Source organism: Rhipicephalus sanguineus, chromosome 10, assembly GCF_013339695.2.
Source record: "Rhipicephalus sanguineus isolate Rsan-2018 chromosome 10, BIME_Rsan_1.4, whole genome shotgun sequence".
Taxonomy (NCBI): Eukaryota; Metazoa; Arthropoda; class Arachnida; order Ixodida; family Ixodidae; genus Rhipicephalus; species Rhipicephalus sanguineus.
Genome location: NC_051185.1, coordinates 144,627,371 through 144,646,899, shown reverse-complemented (window position 1 = coordinate 144,646,899; position 19,529 = coordinate 144,627,371). Strand labels below are relative to the sequence as shown.

The window sequence follows — 19,529 nt, the reverse complement described above, 5'->3', positions numbered from 1 at the left end:
ATTAATCCCAATAAGTGTCTCTTCGGCGTCGCTACAATAGAGTTCCTAGGCCACCTTGTCACTCCACAGGGTATCCAACCACTCGCCAGCAAAGTGAAGGCTATTCAAGACTTTCCATCCCCGACTTCACTGAAGAGATTCCGAGAATTTCTGGGCCTACTAAACTTCCATCGCCGCTTTCTTCCAAAGTGTGCCACATTCCTAAAGCCTTTGACCGACATTTTGCAGATGCCACCATGCTCATACATCCCGTCCCTGATGCCCCAATTCGTCTCATCACCGATGCATCAAGCGTGGCAGTAGGCGCCGTTCTCGAGCAGCACGTATCCGGTTGGCAGCCCCTTTGTTTTTTCTCGCAAAAACTGAAGCCACCGGAAGCAAAATACAGTACATTTGCCCGAGAACTCCTCGCGGTATACCTCGCCATCAAACATTTTCGCCATTTATTGGAGGGCCGGGACTTTTACGTCGTTAGAGACCACAAGCCCCTGACGTTTGCCTTCCATCGCAATCACAGCAATTACACTGCACGGGAGATCCGTCAACTGTGCTTTATTTCCGAGTTCACTGTGGATCTCAGACACGTCCATGGGCCGGAAAATGCTGCTGCTGATGCACTATCCCGCATCGATGCCTTGTCGACCCAGCCACCACTAGACATGGAAGAGCTAGCAGCTGCCCAAAGCAACGATCCTGAGCTGCATCGTCTTCGCTCTTCATCCACGTCTCTATCGCTCACGGAGTGCCCGCTTCCATTTTCTACTTCATTAATAACGTGCGAAACGTCTACGGGTGTCCCTCGGCCCTTCGTGCCTTCAGCTTTTCGTCGTGCAATTTTTGATCAATTGCACAACATGAGCCATCCTGGTATTCGTGCGACCCAGAAGCTAGTTACATCTCGCTTCCTTTGGCCAAGCATCAATGCTGATGTCCGACGCTGGGCGCGAACCTGCCTTGAGTGCCAGCGGGTTAAAGTTCACCGCCACACTGTCACGGCAACATCCCCCTTTCGGCCTCCAGGCGCAAGGTTTTCTCACGTCCATCTCGACATCGTCGGCCCTCTTCCGTCATCGCAAGGAGCCTGTTACCTGCTGACATGTGTGGATCGCTTCACCAGATGGCCGGAAGCGTTTCCCATTTCCGACATTACAGCACCAACAGTTGCTAAGGCTTTCACAAACGGCTGGGTGTCGCGCTTTGGATGCCCTTCTGTCGTCACCACTGATCGCGGTCGTCAATTTCAATCGGCCCTTTTCACTGCACTTGCCAATATCCTGGGCATTCGACACATCCAGACAACTGCCTACCATCCTTCCGCCAATGGCATGGTCGAACGGCTTCATCGACAACTGAAAGCTGCCCTCACTGCCCACCAGCCAAGGGAACGTTGGCTCGACCACCTCCCCTTCGTACTTCTGGGCATCCGATCAGCATTGAAAGCGGATCTCGTCTGCTCATCAGCCGAACTAGTCTATGGCGTTTCTCTGCGTCTTCCAGGAAAATTCTTCGAGCCATCATCGCCACCTTCCACTCACGATGCCTCCACGTACATTCGAGAGCTGCGCACCACGTTTCGGGACCTTGCTCCTGTGATTCCTGCCGACCGACACCCCCAGTCTGTCTTCGTCAGCCAGGATCTGCAGGACTGCAGTCATGTCTTCGTTCGGCGTGACCAAATACGGCCACCACTCACACCAGCCTATGATGGCCCATTCCGCGTACTCCATCGTACACCAAAGACGTTCACGCTCGACATCAATGGCCGTGAAGACGTCGTGGCTGCCGATCGACTGAAACCTGCGTATATCGCCGCTCTCGCGTCCGATAATAAAAAATCAGTTCGAAAACTCAACGCTTACAGGGCTGGATCTTTCTCGTGTTAGCTCCGACAACTGCTTTTCACCTCTCACAGACGGCGGCACTGCCCCGCTCCGCCCGCCGCGAAAGAGAATGTGTGAAAGATATAAGGCGCGTTCGCACCGTGTCTCGCATCTTGCGAGTTAGCTTAGTCGGTAGAGCGCCGGGCGCTTGCCGTCGCGGCCGCAACGTCGTGGGTTCGATTCCCAGCGGGGTATCTTTTTCTTGGTTTTTCTATTTCTCACCCGTTGCCATTCATTTTATCACCGTAATATCCGTGACGGATGTACTTGGTGGACCCCGGCATAAAACACTTTCGTGTTAAAATAACATAGCAACTGCCTGTATATACTTGTCTAATAGGGCTGAGCATTTTTGGGGAGTTGCTTATAAGCCTGCACTATTTTAGTTAGAGCCGACGATGAAAGCGCCAATGCGAGAACGTAGCCTCAACATCATATACCTGAAAAAATTGGCAGCCATCCCGCCTTGCGAACGTGAATGTTCAGCGGATCTGTATCAAACACCGCACACGCTGATGGGAGGGGGGAGGGGAGGTATGTTAATTATTAAATTAGAGTATTGGTATTGACAATCGCATTGTCGTTGCTGCGATAGACTATGATTGCTTGCGCGACCATTTTCAGCACGACAATTTTGTTCCTTCCGTCGAGCATTGTATTAATGCTGTTAATCTGGTGTCTTTAATTTCGGTGGTCTACCCATGGCAGTCTTAGGATGAATTGAATGAATGGCTAGTCGATTCTACCATTTATATATGAAAGCGGCAAACACACGCCGGAAGAAGGAAGGGCCGTTTGGTGTCATTCGAAGCCCTCGTGTGAAGTGCAAAGCAGCTGCAACGTAATGTTTACCGGGAACGCGTGGGAGGGTGTTTGCATTGTTCACAGGTGCCTTATCATCCATCATGTGGTATTGACGCTTGTTTTGGGGTTTCCTTTATTAAAACAAATACTGAGCTCTACGCTGTATGTCTGGTTGCAAAGATAGATATGCCGTTTGCCTTTATTTGTTAAAGGGCTCCTAAACCACCCAGAGGTCGAAGTTTAGTTGTGGTGTTTCAGTTGTGCACTATTCTACAGCGAATGCTAGCGGAGTTACACGCGCTTGCACGTTTCGCTCTTTCTTTCGCTACACTGCGTTCGTCGGCTACTCTGTCCCCCTCCCCGAATGCGCTTCCTCAGCGTCCGAGGTGAAACGCAAGAAGCGCGCCCATCTGCTATCAGAGGAACACTCGAGCGGCTGTGGTGAGTAGTGGGATTTGCCCAATTTCTGTGGCACATGCAGGCTATAGGTGTTTTGTGCTGACGTCACGAAATTTTCAGACTAACGAGTGATATACAGTTTGGCTGTAAAAATGCCCCGTGGCCCGAGATGGTCGCGCGGTCAGCCTGTTTTTCGAAAATCAGTTGTTTGGTGACGTCAAAAGCCAACTCCAGCGATTTCTTGAGGTCAATGGATCAACATTAAAATGAGCTGGGCGCGTTCATTTGCATCTTTCCGTCATTTATACCAAACTACCGATTGGAAATATACGGCGATTGTTTACAAATGAATTTTATTGATTGCACTTGAATCGCCCACCTGGCTTCCGGCATTTATTGGGAACATTGTGTATGTGACGTCATTTACGGCAAAGCGACGGCAGGGGTGGAACCGAGTTGCCACTAGAGCATCTGATGTCCACAAGGCAACGATCTTGTGTGTTTGACCACGCTTCCTTGGTTGGCCGTTCGAATTTCAGTTCCCTGTGTGCGGGCGTTCGATGGGTGCCGAATGCTGTTGCGTTGGCTGTACACGATTCTCCGTATAATTACAATACCAGTCACTAAACACTTGCAGCTAACGAGTGCTCTTCTTCTCGATATCGGAATGTTTTAGCTAGCACTATCGGTTAACCAATCGGAAAGTACTGTAATACCGTACCGGCTGAAGAGTGCACATGCGCGGTGTTTACGGCATGGAAACACTTACGGTAACGTATACAGGGTCCACCGTAACCGGGTCTGTCCGTAAACGGTAAGCTGCGCATTGTGCGAGAGGTGGCTCATACGTGGCTTATATTGAACTTCATCGATCCTATCGACGCAATATCAAACGCCGCTATCCAAGTAATTATCCACTTTTTTGATAACATTATTAAAAATTTTAGTTTGTCTGCAAACATCTTAGGGTTAGCATTTTACCCGATGCTGGTAGCCACAAACTTGAGTTTTAGCGGCCTGGACCTGTGGTGTCATCTGGCGGTGTAGTGCAGAACCAGGCAAGCACATAAATAAACAAGTGTGTTGTACTTGATCGAAGAGCGATGGCGATTCTAGTTGACCTCTAGATTCTTCCGACTCGCAGCTGTCGGACAGATCCAAGGAGCTTGTGCACTTGGCATAGCAAGTCAGAGACATGGCACGGCAGGTGCAGCGTGGTCACCTTTCCGCCTTTTCGGAGCTTTCGTACTTCGCGCTACCGGGGACCGATGGAATTATTTTCGCTTTTTCCCATATTGTACGTCACGCTACTAACTACTGCTCTCTTGGGTTTGGTTCAGGTGGTGTGCTTTTTTGCTTATCTTGAAATTCTTTTCCAATTTGCTGAGTATCTCTACTATCGGGCCCGTGACAGGAGCGTCTTAGAAATATAAAACCACGATTACTTGAAGATGGTAAAAAAATTGCCGGGGTTGGCCTTTGAAGGCGCTACAGGGGCCCTCACTGCTTTCCCATCTCTCCATTGCCTAATTTTTTCACTCACGCACTCACTTTCGAGTGATGTGGACGGTGCTGTAGTAGGACTTCCAAGGCAGCGAAATCACTCTTGTGCTTTTTGAGGTCGACGGGCTTGTGCGACCGCCTCTGACTTGTGTGCAATCCCGCACGCCGCAGTTAATTCTTTGCCTCTCATCTCTCTCTCTCTTTCTTCTTCTCTTCCCTCCTCCCTGTTTCTCATCTTTTTATTCCCCTTCCCTAATACCCAATGTGGGTTATAGCCCACCGGAAGGTTAACCTCCCTGCCTTCTCCCTTTCTGTTTCATCTTTCCTTTCTTTCACTCACTTTCGTTTGAGCTGCAGACCCGTGTAGGAATGCTTAGTTGTTAGATTTTTTTACATAACATGCACAAGGAAGTTCTTGCCTGCGTGAATCCGCCTACTTCGCAAAAATTGTCTCCTGATAGAACGTTTTTTTTCATTTAGCTTAACGTGCTAGAGCAGTTGCTTTCGCTCTAAGTAGGTATCCGCACAGGGCGTTTGGCTACACGTTTTTTGTTTCTCAGAAAGCGTGCCCGCACGCGAACCCTTGTGTGTTCTTGATGTTCTTGACAGATCATAAGAAATCAGTGAGAACTTCGTCGAAGAATGGTCGGCATTAAACGTTTTCTTCTGCTCTTTGTGGTCTTTCATCTTCAAGAGTGCGCTTTGTTAACAAAGACACGGTACAGAACGAATGAAATACAGGACAGTTAGAGAGGTGAGTTCGGCTAGTTGGTGCGTATTAACTGCAGACATGTCCGAATAGCGCGATAAAAACCACAGACAAGGTAGAGACGACAGACAGGACGGAGCGCTGTGGTTTTTATTGCGCTATTCGGTCATGTCTGCAGGAAATACAGGACAGAAGACGTAGAGGGCAATGTATTTTATTCTTTCTGTACTGTGCCTGTGTTAATCAAGCGCGCTCTTCAATGTGACTAAACACCAACTAGCCCAGTTCACAGCTCTCCTCTTCGTCGTCTATTGTCGTGAATGAGAGATGCGCCTGTTGCGCAAATATAGCTCATGAGTGGTGACGTGTCATTTTTGCCGTTCTTATCTAAAAACCACACAGCTCCTTCTCACGTAGGATCCGCACAGCTTTCTTTGTTCATGCACTTCCTTTGTCTCCCTCGTGGAGGCATAATGTGAGTCACAAGGCCCTGTTTGAGTAGTTTGTTAAGTGCTTCATATCAGAGCATGACATGACTCGTGTGCTCTATGGACCTTGTAAATCACTAGTGTTCTTTGTGAAATAAGGATTTGGCAGTTACTTTCTTCTTCGTGAGCTTCTCGTTTCTGTGTGCAACTTCTATGCCCTAATTTTTAGAGCTACCACGACTTGAGGATATGAGAGTCAGTACGAGTCACCAAACAGGCAGCGTACTTACGCAACGTTGTAGCTTGGCCAGTAGCTCTGCTTACGAAGGACATCACTGACGTCTCCCTGCCGCATTATACCTCTGGAATGAAAAGGGACCTTTGAGTGCAGGCTGTGCAAGGGATAGAACGGGCCTGTACTCACGGCATTTGTTCGAGGATCCACAGAGTGTCGTTCACAATGGCAGTTCCAGGCTTGAACAACTTGTAGTCGACAATCATCCACTGGTTGTTGTACCTAGGAGATTGATACATTTGCCGCACTTTTCCTTCAACATTGAAAGGCCAACGAGAGAAATTGCGTGGACACACAAAACGGCGACCATGAAGAAGCTATTCGTTAAAATGAAGGCCCTTAGTGAAGGGGATGAATCCCAGTACTGAAGGAGAAAAATTTAATATTTATCCAAGAGCAGCATTATCATCAGCCTAATATATGACCTAGTCTATTCTGTGGTCGTTCTCCATGACCTCCAATTTACCCTGCTTTCCGTGAGCTGAATTGACTTCATTCCTACGAACTTCTTAATTTCATCACCCAACCCAGGTCTCCGTCATCATCAAGTGCGTCTCCCATCGTTTGGAAGCCATTCCGTAAGCGAACCATAGGTTATGTGTCCTAAGCATCACGTGGCCAGAGCCGGTCTGCTTCTTGCTCTTAATAGCACCTAGAATATTGGCTACGCATCTATTGGTTCTCTCACCAACTCTTCTATTTTCCGATCTCTTAAGGTAATGCCTACTTTTTTCAGTTGCCACAAACGATGCGTAGCGCTCAACTTGTTCCCGAGTCTCCTTGTTATTCTTCAAGCTGCAGGCAAAGTACTCGCCACGTGCCGTGACTGTACAAATTTCGCTTTATGAAGTGTGGTACAGTGCGCGTCGTGACTTCAAGAATGCCTGCTATGTGCGCTGCAGTTCCTTCTGGTGCCCGTGTCTGTCAGTTCGTGTCTTCGCTTCGTCCCCGTCATCTTCGCGCCATACCAGTTTTTGCTTTGTTGAATGTTTCCCCATAAAGTCGGCACTCCTCATACTAAGACTGCGCCGTATGCCTACGATCCCCATCACAATTTATTTACATAACGCTCCCATACCGCAAACACCTAGCCTCCGAATGCTTGGCCTGTACTTGCAGGACAAAGGAGAAAACCAACATTACTATGAAGGCACTACGGCAGTTTACATACTCCGTCATACAGCTTCTTAGAAGGGTGTCAAATGCCCGCACAGGTCTAGATGAAGCAGATAACCTCAAGGTGCTACATGCTTTTGTGATTAGTCGCATTCTATATGGCTCTCCTTACTTGAACCTATCCTGCACGGATAAAGACAAAGTTAACGCTCTAATCGGAATGGCTACCAAAGCAGCGCTTAATCTGCCAAAGAATAATAGCGATGATAGGCTCCTAAAACTGGGAACTCACGACACTATAGAAGAATTCATAGATGCACATATACCGTCGCAGTACCTTCGCCTGGCTGGGAATATACTTGTTTCGCTTGGAATCCGTATACCCGCACATGTTGCAGAATTAGTCTCGCTCCCTCGTGCCATGCGTGCCGCGCTTATCATCAAACCGCTCCCTAGGAGCGCTCATCCTGAATACCACCAATTCCGCCGTCCACTCTCCATAAGGAATATGGCAATTTAGAGGATGTGCGCTGGGTAGACGCCGCGTGTGGTCCAGACCATTTGGTAGCTTAGCTTATCATCCTTCAGCCCCCCCGCCCACCTACGTCTTGGACCCCCTCCCCTCCTTTAACCCGGAGGAAGCATAGGAAGCTGCTGTAGCGTTAACAATCACCAAAACCAACGTCACTTGCATACTTAGCGATTCAAACACAGCGATTCTTAACTTTGCCCCTGGTCGCCTCCATCCACCCGCGTGGCAAATATTGAGGGAGCGTAGGTAAATTCCGATAGGTTTATTGAACTCGTGTGGGTGCCAGCTCACTCTGGCAATACCGGAAATGAGGCCGCCGATAAAACAGCCCGTGGACATATTCGGGCAAATGGCGACCCCAGCCGCGATTTCTCGAGAGAGCGGGTACACACGTTCTTTGAGCTCACCCAACAAGCATGCCTTGCCCGTCGCCTCTACACCCCTCCCCACCCCTGCATTTGTTCATCTCGAGGTGACTCCAGATGGTTAGGTTAGGACTTGCTCCATCCCACCGGCCGCGTGGACCGTCGCCGATGCTCGCCTAGTCGAACGAATTTTCTAGCCACTCACCACGGTGACCACGGTCACCACGCCCATTCGCCTGCCCCCACCCCTCACTTTCTTTTTTTTTTGCGCTCATACCTCTTTTTTTCTTTTACCATACTCTTTTCACTCTCAGTGTCCCTTCATTCCCCAATCCCCCGATAGTGTATCGGTTGAGGTGTCCTCACTTGAGAGACAGTTATCGTGCACTCCCCACCCAATTTTCATTTTCGTTTCCTTCTTCCTTTTAAGAATCACCCCCCCCCTCCACACACACACACACCCGAACTCTTCCCACCCCCCAAGTCCTATCCCACTTCCACCCCATTTTTCCGGAGTGCACTCTTTGCGGAGAGTCGCCCACCACCTTAGGCCACATTCTCTTTGACTGCCCTGCCGATCCTCCCCTGCAGGGGCAGCCCGCCATCAGCACATGGGAGCAATGGGAGGGCCTCCTTTCGCCGCAGAATCTGCACGCACAGCTTTGCAGTGTAAACCGGGGAGCAAATGGCCTGGCCCTGCGTGGTCTGGACACATAGGCGCAATGTGATGGCCGTGCGGTGGCCCAGGGCCCGCAAAGCGCCAAAACTCACTCGCCCAATAAAGTTTTTCCTTCCTTCCTTGCTTTCGGGATTTGTGCTTGCTGCTTACTGTTTACTGATCCTTACTGACGTGCGAGACGATATCACTTCGTGTGCTGTTGCTTCATGAGTTGTTACATCTATGAACTGCAGCCTGCTTGCCAACTACATGTGGTGTGAAGTAGGTCGTTCACCTCCCTGTGCTCAGCGAGGGTGATCCTCTGTCAGTCGAATTTGCATACGTAGTTTTTGTGTTGTCACATCCTCTCGGATACGTTCTTCGTTTTGCTCACAACACTGGTTGGTGTCCCTCTTTTTCAGCCTTAGATTTATTATCGCATTAATTTTCAAAAAGTAGGTAAGTAGGTGGAACCATTTGCTGCCCATTATCATTCACCAAAGGATATAGCCATATAAAAAAAGCTGAGTAAACGAGGAAGACTCGTGTCCAGTTAGGCTGCTATACTCACGTGCCACTATTCTTCATCGCGAAGATATCAACCCATTCGCGTCCTGATGTAGCCAGCCTCGTCGCCACCATGGCGCGCACCCAGGTAAGTGGTGCCGCCTCTGGATCAAGCAGTTGCCACAGGTCGGGGTTGCTGTTCTCAATCGACGTCTCGGTGACAGCCTGCCAAATATTTAGATATTTATGGTTACCTTATAGGCGCATGGCCTCTGCTTAACCAAAAGCGTCATGAGAGGGCTTAGCTGCAGATGAAATCGAAAATGAATTGAAGATTGAAGATGTGGTTTGGGTGTGTAAAAGGGGCTAAAACTAGTCGCTGCAAAGAGTTCAAAACAAATTGTATAATGATAGCGCCAGTCTCCCATGAGCCTAATACATACGAATTTAAATAGATTATCTGAATATACTTGCGACAGCAGCACTACTGCTTAGGCAAGACCCCTGAATGCAATGAAAGGTTGGGAGGCGCGTGTTATACAAAAGTCTGTCGTCGGAGCATTTTCTAATGTGAGTGGCCAACACACGGTGCTGATTCCTGGCAATGTGAAAAAAGTAGTGTGCCGTACTTATGCCTCGAACTTGCTCTATACTAAAAAAAAATGCCGGTCGAGGAGAAAGCGTCGTTCTTAGGCTCAAGCAAAATACTACTCTGTTTGCCCTGGCCTTCAACTTCCTGACACTACGGTAAGACGCGAAGAACTGCTTGTTCCAAACTTATTACAGGTATGAGCCAGATCGTTAGCAAAAAGGAAAGAGTGCACGCCATGCTTGTGGCCTACCCGCAGTTATTAAAAATTACCGCAGGTCACCTTACTTTCGATTAAGAGGCAGACTTAATACGCACAGTCAACCGCAATAGTGTACGGACCACGCGAGGGCGTGCCAAACTGCCTGTCCGCGCCACCTAGCGGTGCGCCATCTGCCGTCTACCGCAGCGCTGGCCCGGAAGTGGGTTTTCTTGTTATTCCCTGGTATATTAGTTTTCTGCTGCCGCGCAGAACACTGTTCGATCGTTGTTTTTGCGCAAAGCGCTTATCTGCGGTATGAGTGTCGCACTTCTACTTTGATAGCAGAATCAAAGGCACCACGGCGTGCTTCCAACGATGTGCCGTTGGGTGCATATCACTTTGTGGGAAAGATTGCGACCGATAAACTGATAACAGTTATGCTGACATACTGCTCTCGAGACAGAAGCACGTAGCGACGGCTGGCGAAGAGTACGTCCCATTGAAAAGTGGTCAGCGAGAAAATCGCCAGGCCATCGATTATGCGACGGATGCGTCTTGGGCGTAGCGCTGCTGTCAATCGCCGCTTACGTAGCGGAAACGTCGCGAAGCTCTAGGCCACGCGCTCGCGTGGTACGTAAACTTTTGTGGTTGACTGTACGTCTCAGTAACATGTAGTTAGCTAAGGCCTTAGTTCTTTTCAATGCGTCGCCACCAGGTCTTCAAGTTCTTCCGTCTAAAATGGTTAAAACCAATTATACTCGGCTTGAGAGTACTTGGCTTAAAACAAACTATTCCTGTGTTTCTGCAGCAATGTTAACACTTTAAAGCACAGACTTAATGTATGAGTAATTCTTGGATGTGTTTGGCAGGTGGTAAGGTTGCATAGGCCTTTGCGGTAAGTGCAGTAGCTGGGTGTAAGATGTCACACTGTGGACATTGACAATTTCGTGGGAGCGGCCGTCACACTCCACTCCGCTAATATTTCACTCGTTAGGGGAATGCAGTAAAACAGATTTTTTTTCTTCACTTGTACGCTTTCGATGAGATGAGCAACATGCAATAATATAGTTTATTGCATAGTGCACGAACTTATGCGTGTAGGAAAGAACACAAAGGGAAGAGAACTCGCGTCTCTCTTCTCCGTGTTAGGAACAGCTAACGTTTTCTACCACGAGTGCTTATAAACAAGTTCAAGTTTACCTGCATTACGTGTTTACCTGCGGCTGTATCGTCTCCCTTGCCTGTGTCCCTGTGTTTCTTGAGCTATTGTACTATGCAAGTTTACACGAATAAAAGCTTTACTGCAAGACGGTAAGTAAGCCAAGTGTCGCATTGTTGTACTTGCATTGATGTACTTGACAGTAGATAGAATGCGTCCTTTTGTCTTGACCTACCAATAATAGGTTTGCGTATACTTTTCGACAGCGTTCACTCTCAGCGGCCACTTTTGAGGAGGACAATGCTGTTAGTGGACCAGAAGGTTATAGGTTACTTATACATAACAACAAATTATATATAGCCAAAATGTTACCTACTTTAGGTCTGTGTCTTTGTTGTTGTGCCTTGTGCACAGCACCAAGTAAGCGTTTACGATCTGTTGCAAGTCGTGTGGTGTAGGTTTATTGTTTCCGACACCCCACAGACCTAAATACGGCCGCTCAGCGACAAATAGAAGGTAATTGATATATCACGGTTCTAGCTGATATATTGTTTATTGTAGCTCATATTAGCTAGAAGAACGCTGTTTTTTTTGTTTATTTTAAAGGCGTCACTAGGTTCATACGAATTTACAAGAATTGTGAGACATTCGTAACATCCACAACCTTTTGTAGGGTCGCACGCTACATGACAAGAAATATTATAAACGCATACATTGAGCTATTACTTCACTCAGCGTCTATTACGATTCCTTAACACAAGCAGAACTTCTACGAAACCGCAGCAGTCGCGCGGGAGGCAAGTTAACAAAGAAATAGACAATGACACGAGATCCACAGAGATGTCTCGCCGACAACGCATGCTCACGACATAACACTGTCGCGCTGTTTCGAGTGCCTAAAATTTTTAAAAAATGCTTGTTTTAAAACGCGATCATTTCAATTAGAAAAATGGAATTTACACAGTTAAATAAATATAGCAGCGTTCCTGCATAGTGGTAGTTACAAAATGTCACAGGAGGGAAAGAAATAAATGAAAAACCGCCTGGCGTGGTAAGCTGTGACGCAAAATTTTATTTTACTTCATTCGATCAAGTCAACGTCGTCACATTACGTTATACCAAGCAATACTGAAGATCTACTTGGAATTACTGCAACAGAAATATCTGAAGACCCGAGCTCGCACAGTTGTTTGTATATCAAAAAGCGATGCTTCTTCAGGCTTAGAAGTGGCTCTTGGCGATACTTTACATCACAATGCATCGGCCTATATGTATTAGAAGAGCGCCCGAGACCCTAAAAATCGAGTTAGCCGAATGGAAATATCTACGAGTGAAGAGGAAGTTGCAGGTGCTATTATTCGTTCATGGTTACTTTGTGCTTAAAGGAGTACTGACACGAATTTTAAATATTTCGGATGGTTGCTCTAAATTCAGACACTGGTGTCGACAACCCTGAAAAGGGTGTTCTTGTGCCTGGGAATGCAACGAATTTATTTTTAATACCGCTACCTTAAAAAGAAAAACACTTTCGCTTTCGACATCGAGGCCAGGGCCTCACAGTGACGTGTAAGCATAGTTCGACGTCATGGGGAGACAAAAACTTCCGACTTACTATCAGCAAATCTGCCATCTGCTCGTGGTGCACGTAAACAACGATGAGTGAATTGTCGCCCAGTGACCCCGACTGCATGCAGGACGCAAACTCAGTGGAACTTTCGTGACTCGTTGGGATAATGTCAGTTGCGGTGGGGCTGTCTTGCAGATGCTCAGCGACGAAAATTTTAAAATCAAAGAAATATTTTATGCGTGTTGTCTGAATCCAGTGTCTGCAGAGCGTTTACGCTGCATACCAAGGCAAAGAAAATTGTCCCTTTTTTGATCTCTCAAAACGGTGTCAGTACTCCTTTAAGTTTCTCTGTATTTCTGATTGCTCTGACCCAAAAGCTTTCGTGGAAAAAATAAAAGCTAATGGAGAGCCACCTTACCACTGTGTAAGCACTTCATTCTTGTGGTAAGAATCAGCATCTGGTGAAAGTAATTTTGCAAATAGGCAGATGCTCTGAATATTGCATGTGGTGCGGTTATAAACGAAACATCTTGAAGTCACATCAAGTACACGCGTTTATCACAACTTCTGAACATGAGTCAGTGTGCATTTCCCTTTGTAATGCGAGCATTTTGGGATGTTTCTAAGTTGCAATGAACTGCATTTGTAGTCATGTTCGAAGAATATGGAAATGGGGCAAGATATAGGAAATACAGTTTTTTTTTCTGGTGTCTTGTTATTTTGGTGAATTCCAGTAGTGCACGGAAATCAAATGTCGAGCTTGGAATCACTGGGAGATGTGGAGGCAACTTTCAATGTAAGCGCAGCTGTCGAAGGTGATCCACTGTAAGTTACATGTACGACAGCAGCGAGCAATGGGCGTGTACTGTGGCTTTCAAACCATCATATTGATCAATGCTCCATAAGCGCTTACCTATCGCTATCTCTAAGAGGGGGAAATAACACGGCATAATAATCACAAACTGGCTGTGCCGCCAGATACTGACTAAATTTCTGCATTGTAGCATATATGAAACTGAAAGAAATGTCGTAATACCAGTCCAGCTGACGTCAAGTAGAAGTCGTCCAAGGAGACGAGCTTCCCGGCGTAAGAGGACATTGTGATCGTGTGGCCAGGAATTACACCATCTGTAATAGAAGCACACCGTTTTCTGTAAGAATTTATTGTTTTTATTTTGCAGAACGGTCACGGTCTTCTGTGTTTAAGAAATATCTATGTACAGTCGGCGTGTACTGCCAAGGCACAAAAAATACTGTTTGCTAAGTCCTAATGATTGATACTCACCTAGACCCGTAGCGTCAGGCGCATAGTGCCAGGGAAATGTGTATTTCTTTTGAATTCTCAGCATACTTTTATAGAGGAACCAAGCGTCGTGGCCCACGTAGAGGTCTTTGTTGTCACCGACCACTTTAACCAGTGCCGAACACGCTGGTACCAGGTTCAGAGAAAGGAAATCATCAGGGCGATTCAACGCTGCTTCAAGGTCGAGGAAATCTCCCACAAGGCTGAAGAACCTGTAAAATTGGGTGAACGATTACCTTGTTAGACCTGAATTATTTCCATATCAAACGAAACTAAAATTGATGCATAAAAATATGCGCATTAGTGTAGTTCCAACAATGGATGAGGTTGCTAAAATGAAAGAATTCATACGGCACAAACATTTTGTCATACAATATAGCTTTAGTAGCTTGAGACATGCTTTTTTTATTGTTGTGCGCACTGAAGAATTGCAGAAGTTCAACGGAATAACGTAGTTGTAAAATACCTTATCGGTGTGTGTTTATGTATGTCAGTGTTTCCAGGTAATATTGTGTTCCTGGAGTCATGCAACAAGAAGGGTTTACGAGTGGAAGCCCGGCTATTTGCGGAGGCCAGATAATATAACGCGCCCGTGGAGCTTCTTAGAGTCACTGTATGTGCTACCTTTAGGTAGCAGAGTTGCGCATAAGTCCGGCTAGCAAGCACAGCTATGCGGTGAAGTCGCACTTCTTTTTTGCAGGCGACATGCGTACCGTGTCGCCGATTAACCTGTCTGGCGTGTCGAAGACCTGCGATAAACATTGGCTGTCGATGGCTAGTGGTAATTCAGTTCGCTGCAGCGGCGGCGTCGAGAAATAAAAACAAAATCGGCCCAAGCGGCAGTTTCTCCGCAATGCATGGTTGCTAGATGCGTTGGAAGACAGATGCACAACTCTGCTACCTAAAGATAGCATATACAGTAACTCTAGAGCTTCTGTCACATTAGCGGCTTCCTGTGGCAACCAAGGAAATGCCGCTGTTTAGATTACCACACAATCGCTCGCGGGTGATGCCCCCGTTCGGCCACCTTTTTTCTTTTTTCTTTCTTTTTTTGGCTACGGCTTCCGTAAGCTGCCGCCATTGCATGCTAATTCATCGTTACATATTCTTTTTGAGACATTGTATGTTCAATCGCGCGAGCCTGCTCTCACGGGAGCTTCATGTGCTGTATATTCTTGTCCCTTTCCTGGAATTAGCAGCATGAAGAAAAGCAGATTGAGATAATTCTTTTCTACTAAATGAGTCCACTAAATGCATTGCTGGAAAAGCTTACAAAGCTCTGGTGACATTCGTAAGCTCCCGTGACGTGTCAAGTGTGATGTTCTCGAAGGCGTCGCTCAAGCCACTAAGCTGCCGCATTTGGAGGTGTACCTGTCGCACAGAAAAATAACACACAATAAGCATTTGAATTGAAGAAAAAAGCGAGTTTCAAACTCCAATATACGAATGTTCAAAGCAGTATAAAAAAATGCGAGCAGCTTGCACAAAATCGCGCAAAGCTTGGCATAGCGAAACACGGACCCGTCGCCACTCGTACTCCCCGTCGACCAACACGTCCAGCTTCGAGATGCGCGGCTTCCTCCTCGGGAGTACGCAGCCAGGCTATGCACTATAGAGCGGAGGTTGCGCGCCATGCTTCCATCGGTGTGCGTGACTTAGCTACTGCGATCAGGTCACAGCGCAAAAAAGACGAGGACACAGACCAAGAATGCGACGACACGAATGTGTCCTCGTCTTTTTTGCGCTGTGAGCTGATCGAAAATGAACTATAATCAACTAGCCCAGATTTCCCTTCTTGTATAGCTACTGCTTATGCGCGGCTTGGCCAGGTGGTGCAGCATCTGGTCGCAAGAGGACGCGGTGCTTGCTTCATCTCTTTCTATCTTTTTCCTCTTTCTACCTCTTTCTCTCTCTTTCACTCATCTTCTCTCTGTTTCTCTTTCGTTTTCTTTCTGCCTTTCTTTCCGTTTCTCTCTTTCTTCATTCTTTCTGTGCTACGCTTTGCTATCTCTCCTCTTCCTTTCCCTACTTCTCACCATCACATCTCTCCTCCTCACGCTCACTTCTCTTTCCCACCTCCTAGCTACACAGTACTATACAAGGTTATGCTGTGCTCTGCCAGCGTCCCTGGAAAGCCGAGCGCTGAGGACGCTCGCCTTCGGATCAAGGGTATGCGGGTTCGAATCCCGCCTCCTGAAGAATATTGTCGGCAAGAATATTTTTTGTCTTTATATATTTCTAGCGTATCTGTCTTTCTTTGTTTCTTTCTTTCTCTCTCTCTCCCTCTCTGTACTCGCTATCAGGTAGCCGCTGTTAGGAATGGGGGTTTTCGTGACGATGAAAGCCGGGAGGCTGGTGAGCCGATGTCCTGCTCCTCAGCGATAAGTCCGATCTTCGGCTGCATCGGCTCACCAGCCTCCCGGCTTTCATCGTCACGAAAACCCACATTCCTAACAGTGGTGGCAGCGGTGGGATACGCTACCTCATCTCATCGTTGGACCAGGTGGGATACGCTACCTCAACGTTTGGCTGCACGGGATATGCTACTCTGATCCCTACGGTTGGCAAGCCGGATCGGATCCCTGCAGGCCCGAGGAGCGAGGACGCTCACGACACCGCTCGACGGCAGCCACGAGTTCGACCGGAGTCAGCTACGTTGGTTGGGTGAGTGCCCAACGTTTACTGGTCATTTCGCCAGACCTCTCTAGCACAGGTAGTTGTTAGGAGAGAGTATTGTGTTTTTGTTTGATTCATTTTACTCACTTTGAACCACGATATTAGCTTTAAAGTAAGAGTAAATGTTGTAGAAAGGCATCACGAGGGACGAGATCGCGATGGAGAAATACCTAGTACAGGACCTCCTTGAAATTTGTGATGACTTGGGCATTTCCGCCGGGTCCGCAAAAACAGAGCAAGCGATTCTCGCGGTGATGCGGGCGGAGAATGTGACGATAGAGGAGGCTGACGAGACTTGGGAGGAGATTTGCGAGAAAAAGCGGAAGGCGGAGGAACGCGAAATGCGCGAAAAGCGGAAGGCCGAGGAACGCGAAAGGCGCGAAAAGCAGGACGCGGAGGAACGCGAAAGGCGCAAAAAGCGGGAAGCAGAGGACGCCGAGGCCCGTCGTAAGGCGCTTGAGGACGCCGAGGCCCGTCGTAAGACGCTTGAGGACGCCGAAGCCCGTCGCGAGGCGCTAGAGGCCGAAGCCCGTCGCGAGGCGCTAGAAGCCGAAGCCCGTCGCGAAGCGCTAGAGGCCGAAGCCCATCGTGAAGCGCTAGAGGCCGAGGCCCGTCGCAAGGCGCTAGAGGAGGAAGCGCGTCAGAGAAAGCGTTTGAGGATAACGCGAGCCGCAAGGCACTAGAGATTGAGGCCCATCGCGCGGCGCTACAGGCCGAGGCGGGCCGCGAAGACCAAGAGGTCGAGAAACGTCGCGACGTGCTAGAGGCTGAAGCTCCTCGCGAGGCGCAGGACGCCGAAGTGCGTCATAGTGATGAGAAGGCCGACTTCGAAGGCCAAAGAAAGGGTTGTACCCGCGACATTAGTACACCGCCACTAATTGAGACATCGCAAGGCGAGCCGGCTAGGTTAGAAACCGTCGGAACTATCGTTCTGCCAGAAAGACGGACACCGATAAACGATCCCGAGGATCAGCTGGTTGAGCAGTATGAAGCTTTGGCAAATCAAGTCGAATGCAGCGTACTTGCGAGTACGAGTGCCGATGCTGCGAGCATTCCGAGCAGTACCGAAAGGAAAAGGCGTCGGCGAGAACGCGTGAAGGCGAACGCGAGAGCTGCGAGTGGCGTTAAGCGCACCAAAGTGGCTAGGCGCGATGACGTCATCTCTCGGACGCCAAGCTCCAGGTTGGGCCTAAGAAATCGAGAAGGCCCGCTAAGAAAAGATTGAAGTTCCGGCCGCTGCTGAGATCTAGATTAAGCGTGAAGCGTGTCGCGAAGACTCGAATTTCAAGTAAATTCAAGCGCCGTAGTTATCGCCTAGTTATCGCCTACGCGAAGAAGCCGCAGGAGCGCAGCGAGGTGTCGCGTGCATCGGAACAATGACAAAGGAAGTCCCCCACAGTGGCGAAGGGGTACCGGCCTACCCCGGAGTGGTACAATGGGCAGACAAAACCGCTGGTATGCCGGTTTGTCTGAGTTCGGCGACCACGGTACAAAGGTAGCCGCTGCTAAGTGTGTCGGACAGGTTTATTCCCTGTCCCTTTGTCGAGATCGGACCCCTCGAAAAGTGTGGAATGCGCGGCTCCCCAGAGCTCGTCTGAAAGGGTGCGTTTGGAGACACCCCGGGATAACCGCAGCATAAAGATGGATTGACATCTTGAAAGAACATAGTGTGTTAATGATTTCCAACGAATTAACCTCTTGGAAGAAGTTAGTGTGTCAATGTGTACTAACGAATTGAGGAGTGAAATTTTGTAATTTGTCACTTTCCTCCTCATTGTAGCAGACATGGAGATGTTTGTTTGGTTATTTGTTTGTTTTAGTGTTTAGAAACATAACTGTTAGCGCTCGAGTAGAGGAGAGCTGTTCGTAGTAGTTACAGAGAAGGCTGAATGATAAAAGCCTCTGTTTAAGGTACTACTGATCTGTTTTGCGTTACGTGTTAGTATGCGTGTCAGTATAATTTTAGTTTCTCCTTGTTTTGTGTTAAACGCGTGAGTTTGATTTTCAGTTTATTTCGTATTTAGTTTGAAGCGCTTTGTTTTCTTAATGTAGTACTCATTTGCCAAGGGCAATGAGCGAAAGCGTTTTAGCGAAAGGCTAGTGTTGTTTTATCTTGAGATGTTTGTTGGCAGACATTTAGAACGCTTGCGAGCGGTGCCAAAGCGCACGATTTAGGGAGCACTTAGTGGAGTGTTTGTAGTTTTGGGGCAAAATTGAGTCTTCCCCAGCTGCTTCGATGGTCCCCAATCTGCCAATGTCACCATTGAGAATCGCTCGCGAAGACATTCTGATTGATTTTAGCAGTGTCACGTAATGACACTTAGCTAGAGGCACGTCCTCACTTTGGTATTCTTCCTGAGATACGTTGCTCGTGATGTTTTAATTTTAGCTTAGCGTAGTCTCTAGGAAATGTTTTGTTCTTTTATGCTGGTCTGGCGATTTGATCAGCATTTGGAGGGCGCTTGCTTTGGCCAGAGTGGTTTGGCTTTGTGTTGCTTCTTGGCAGTTCCAGTAAACTGCTGCTGGGCCGTGGAGGTCACTCCTGGTGGAAAGAGCAGTACGACCACAGTTGACAACGGTCAACCAGCATCGCATCATCCGAGCTGCGTTTGACAGCTCGAACTCTGGATGCATTGTCTTGTGGCGGGGGTGCTGTTGTGCCAGAGCACCTGACCGAACGGGGAGACGTCAACACCTGCTACCAAAAAGGGCTGCTCGACAGACTAAGGGGACGTCAACACCTGCTACCTAAAGGGCTGCCCGACAGACTAAGGGGACGTCAACACCTGCTACCTAAAGGGCTGCCCGACACACTAAGGGGACGTCAACACCTGGGA

General features: G+C 48.1%; 1 protein-coding gene across 1 annotated transcript in view; it reads right to left on the bottom strand.

Moving 5' to 3' along the window:
* LOC119372541 (putative phospholipase B-like 2) overlaps positions 1 to 19,529 on the bottom strand; it is a 40,868-nt gene that overhangs the window by 9,315 nt on the left and 12,024 nt on the right. Inside the window, exons 3-8 of the mRNA XM_037643022.2 lie at positions 15,290 to 15,387; positions 13,999 to 14,228; positions 13,750 to 13,841; positions 9,261 to 9,421; positions 6,148 to 6,240; positions 6,014 to 6,085 (exon numbers count right to left, since the gene is read on the bottom strand). Coding sequence (XP_037498950.1) covers positions 6,014 to 6,085; positions 6,148 to 6,240; positions 9,261 to 9,421; positions 13,750 to 13,841; positions 13,999 to 14,228; positions 15,290 to 15,387 — 746 coding nt within the window. The remainder of the gene's footprint in view (positions 1 to 6,013; positions 6,086 to 6,147; positions 6,241 to 9,260; positions 9,422 to 13,749; positions 13,842 to 13,998; positions 14,229 to 15,289; positions 15,388 to 19,529) is intronic.